At 37.0% G+C, this 2,500-nt stretch overlaps 1 protein-coding gene across 1 annotated transcript in view; it reads right to left on the reverse strand.

Moving 5' to 3' along the window:
• LOC125033246 overlaps nucleotides 1-2,500 on the reverse strand; it is a 137,258-nt gene that overhangs the window by 69,799 nt on the left and 64,959 nt on the right. Inside the window, exon 14 of the mRNA XM_047624628.1 lies at nucleotides 1,749-1,908. Within this exon, the coding sequence (XP_047480584.1) occupies nucleotides 1,749-1,908 (160 nt within the window). The remainder of the gene's footprint in view (nucleotides 1-1,748; nucleotides 1,909-2,500) is intronic.

The raw sequence follows: 2,500 nt of genomic DNA on the forward strand, positions 1-2,500 counted from the left end.
GTATTAATCAAAAGCAACAGGTAGCATTCAGAGACAAAAACACACACTATCTATACTGATGGTGCAGGTAATCAAAGAAAAACGTGATGTAAGTATTTTTATTAAAATGTAAACAATGGGAAGCGTTATCAACAGAAACCAACAAATAAATAGTTTAACCGTAACAAAATAATAATTTGTCTAGATAACAATATTTTTTTTGTACAAATGAGTATTCACAGAAATTTAATAATATCTAAACCTTTCTAAAAACCCTGTACACACTTTTTATCTCTCAAGCATAACACTGGTCAAAGACAGCGTGGAGACAATGAAAATTAAAAAAACAACCAAAGCAAACATTCGTCTGGTAATCTGAGATCCTTTAACTTACATTACATAAATTATACGACTATATCAGTCCTATCATTGATTGTTAACTGGACTAATCTAGGGTGTAAATCGAGACAGGTACAGTAATTGATCACTTATGATGACTGTAAAATATATATAACTATTATCATCTTATCTATGTGTGTATATATAATTCTATCCTTTCTTCGACATCTGCAATATGGAATGTCAGGACCTGGTCAAGCATAAGTTGCAATAAAATGCAACAGGCTGCATTGTTGAGCTATCTCCTCTTCCGGTAAACATCCTTCAAGGGATACACCGAAGATGATATACTCTACTCTCCACTATTCTATCACTCCTATGTATTTCCATTTCTTTTCATATTCCTTAAAAAAACACTTGTCATCTTAAACACTTGCATTTTTCACTTAAGCCATTTGTGGAAAGTATTTAATGCAAATATATTATTATGTATTATTATGTCCAGCCTTATAAATTTGCTAAACTTTAAAAGGCTTTTATTTCATTCTTTTAAATAAATGTAGAACTATGTATCATCCTAGAAGCTATCCCAGTCATATTTTCTCTGTCACATAGCAGTAGTCATAAGCTTTATATAAGTGTCAATCGGTATTTCGGAATCCCATGTTAAACAACCAGAGGAAAGTGTCAACTTCCAGGATTGAAATATTGCAAATATCTGGAGTCCTTTCAACATGTGTCGCTAGAGATCAGTAATATCGAAGTGTGAGCAATTATTCATTAACAAATATCAGTATTTCTATACATCACGAACAACATTAGCGAATCAATAGTTACTTCCAAATAAGTAAGCTTGTGCATAAACTTAAAAAGATTATTATTATTGTTATTATTACCATTATTACTTTAACATATTTCTAAGATCTATAAAAAAAACTAACTCCTCTAAATAAACAATAAGGCAACAAAATACCTAACGGTATCAAATAAATAATGCAAACCAAACTGTGCAATCTATAAACAAGCACTTAACCTTTCGACCACACGCCAAGGCTTTGATACTCTAATGCTGCAACAAAACCTCATATTTAAGAATGAATGGCATGACATAAGCAACTATGTCTTTCACTTCTGATATAATGTAGTTTCTGATATACTGAGACCTTGTTTATATTTCAAGTTTCCATTATAATCAATAAGCTAGTTTCGATTCCAATATCAAAGCCTGGGCATGCAGTGTACGAAAGGATTTTTGTATGTGCACATGCGCGGTGTGTACGGTGCGCTAGCGGTGGGCGTGCGAATTGCAGAAAACAGGTGCTTGCACGAAGGGACTGAGTGGAATGGGGTGCAGGATCGCCACCGGAAGTCTCGTTACTCCGGGCGAAGGAAATCCCTCCGGCTACCATCACTCAGAACGCTGAACTGACCTCATGATCGGTCTCGACTCGAGGACTGGGATCGGTGGTGGCGGTGGAGACGGCCGTTGGGAACATTAGTGCGTCGAGTTGCTGTGCCCTGGCAGTGATGTGCTGAATGCGTTCGGTGATGGACTCTTGGGCCAACAGGTTCTCGTTGTGGTCACGGACGCTGCAAAGAAAGGTAGTAGTGATGGAGTGAGATAAATACAGGGAAGACAAATGTTTCCATATAAAAGGTAGATTTTCGGAAACATTATAAAGATGATATAAATTTCGATGAGCGACAATCAAGTAGCTTTAAATACCCGAAGAGAGCCATTTATTAGGCCAAGTATCTTCATGTGGCGACGTGCATAAGATTTACGAGTAATAATTTACATACCAAAACTTTAATGTGTGGTTGTTCCATTACAGAAAATAAAACTGGCTCAGCTGATCATTATAGAAGTGATACCTGGCACGTCTGATAATTCTACCAATACCTGTATGAGTGTATATGTTTGTAAAAAAGCAAATATCACTGACGACAAAAATCTAAGTTTGCACTAATAAGGCGTGTTAATGAGCGCCTGGTGCTGCCAACTCATTGACACCCAGGCACATACTCTCGGACCCCCCATAATGCCACCGGCCAGTGAAAAGCAGTAGAGCAAGACGCGCGACTAAATGCTGCGTATGCCAATCAGTACTGCACAGCATGGTAAAAGACCACCAACGCAGGTTCTGGCATCAGGCCATATATACAGATATTTTTTTATTTG

Source organism: Penaeus chinensis, chromosome 16 (genome assembly GCF_019202785.1).
Source record: "Penaeus chinensis breed Huanghai No. 1 chromosome 16, ASM1920278v2, whole genome shotgun sequence".
Classification (NCBI taxonomy): Eukaryota; Metazoa; Arthropoda; class Malacostraca; order Decapoda; family Penaeidae; genus Penaeus; species Penaeus chinensis.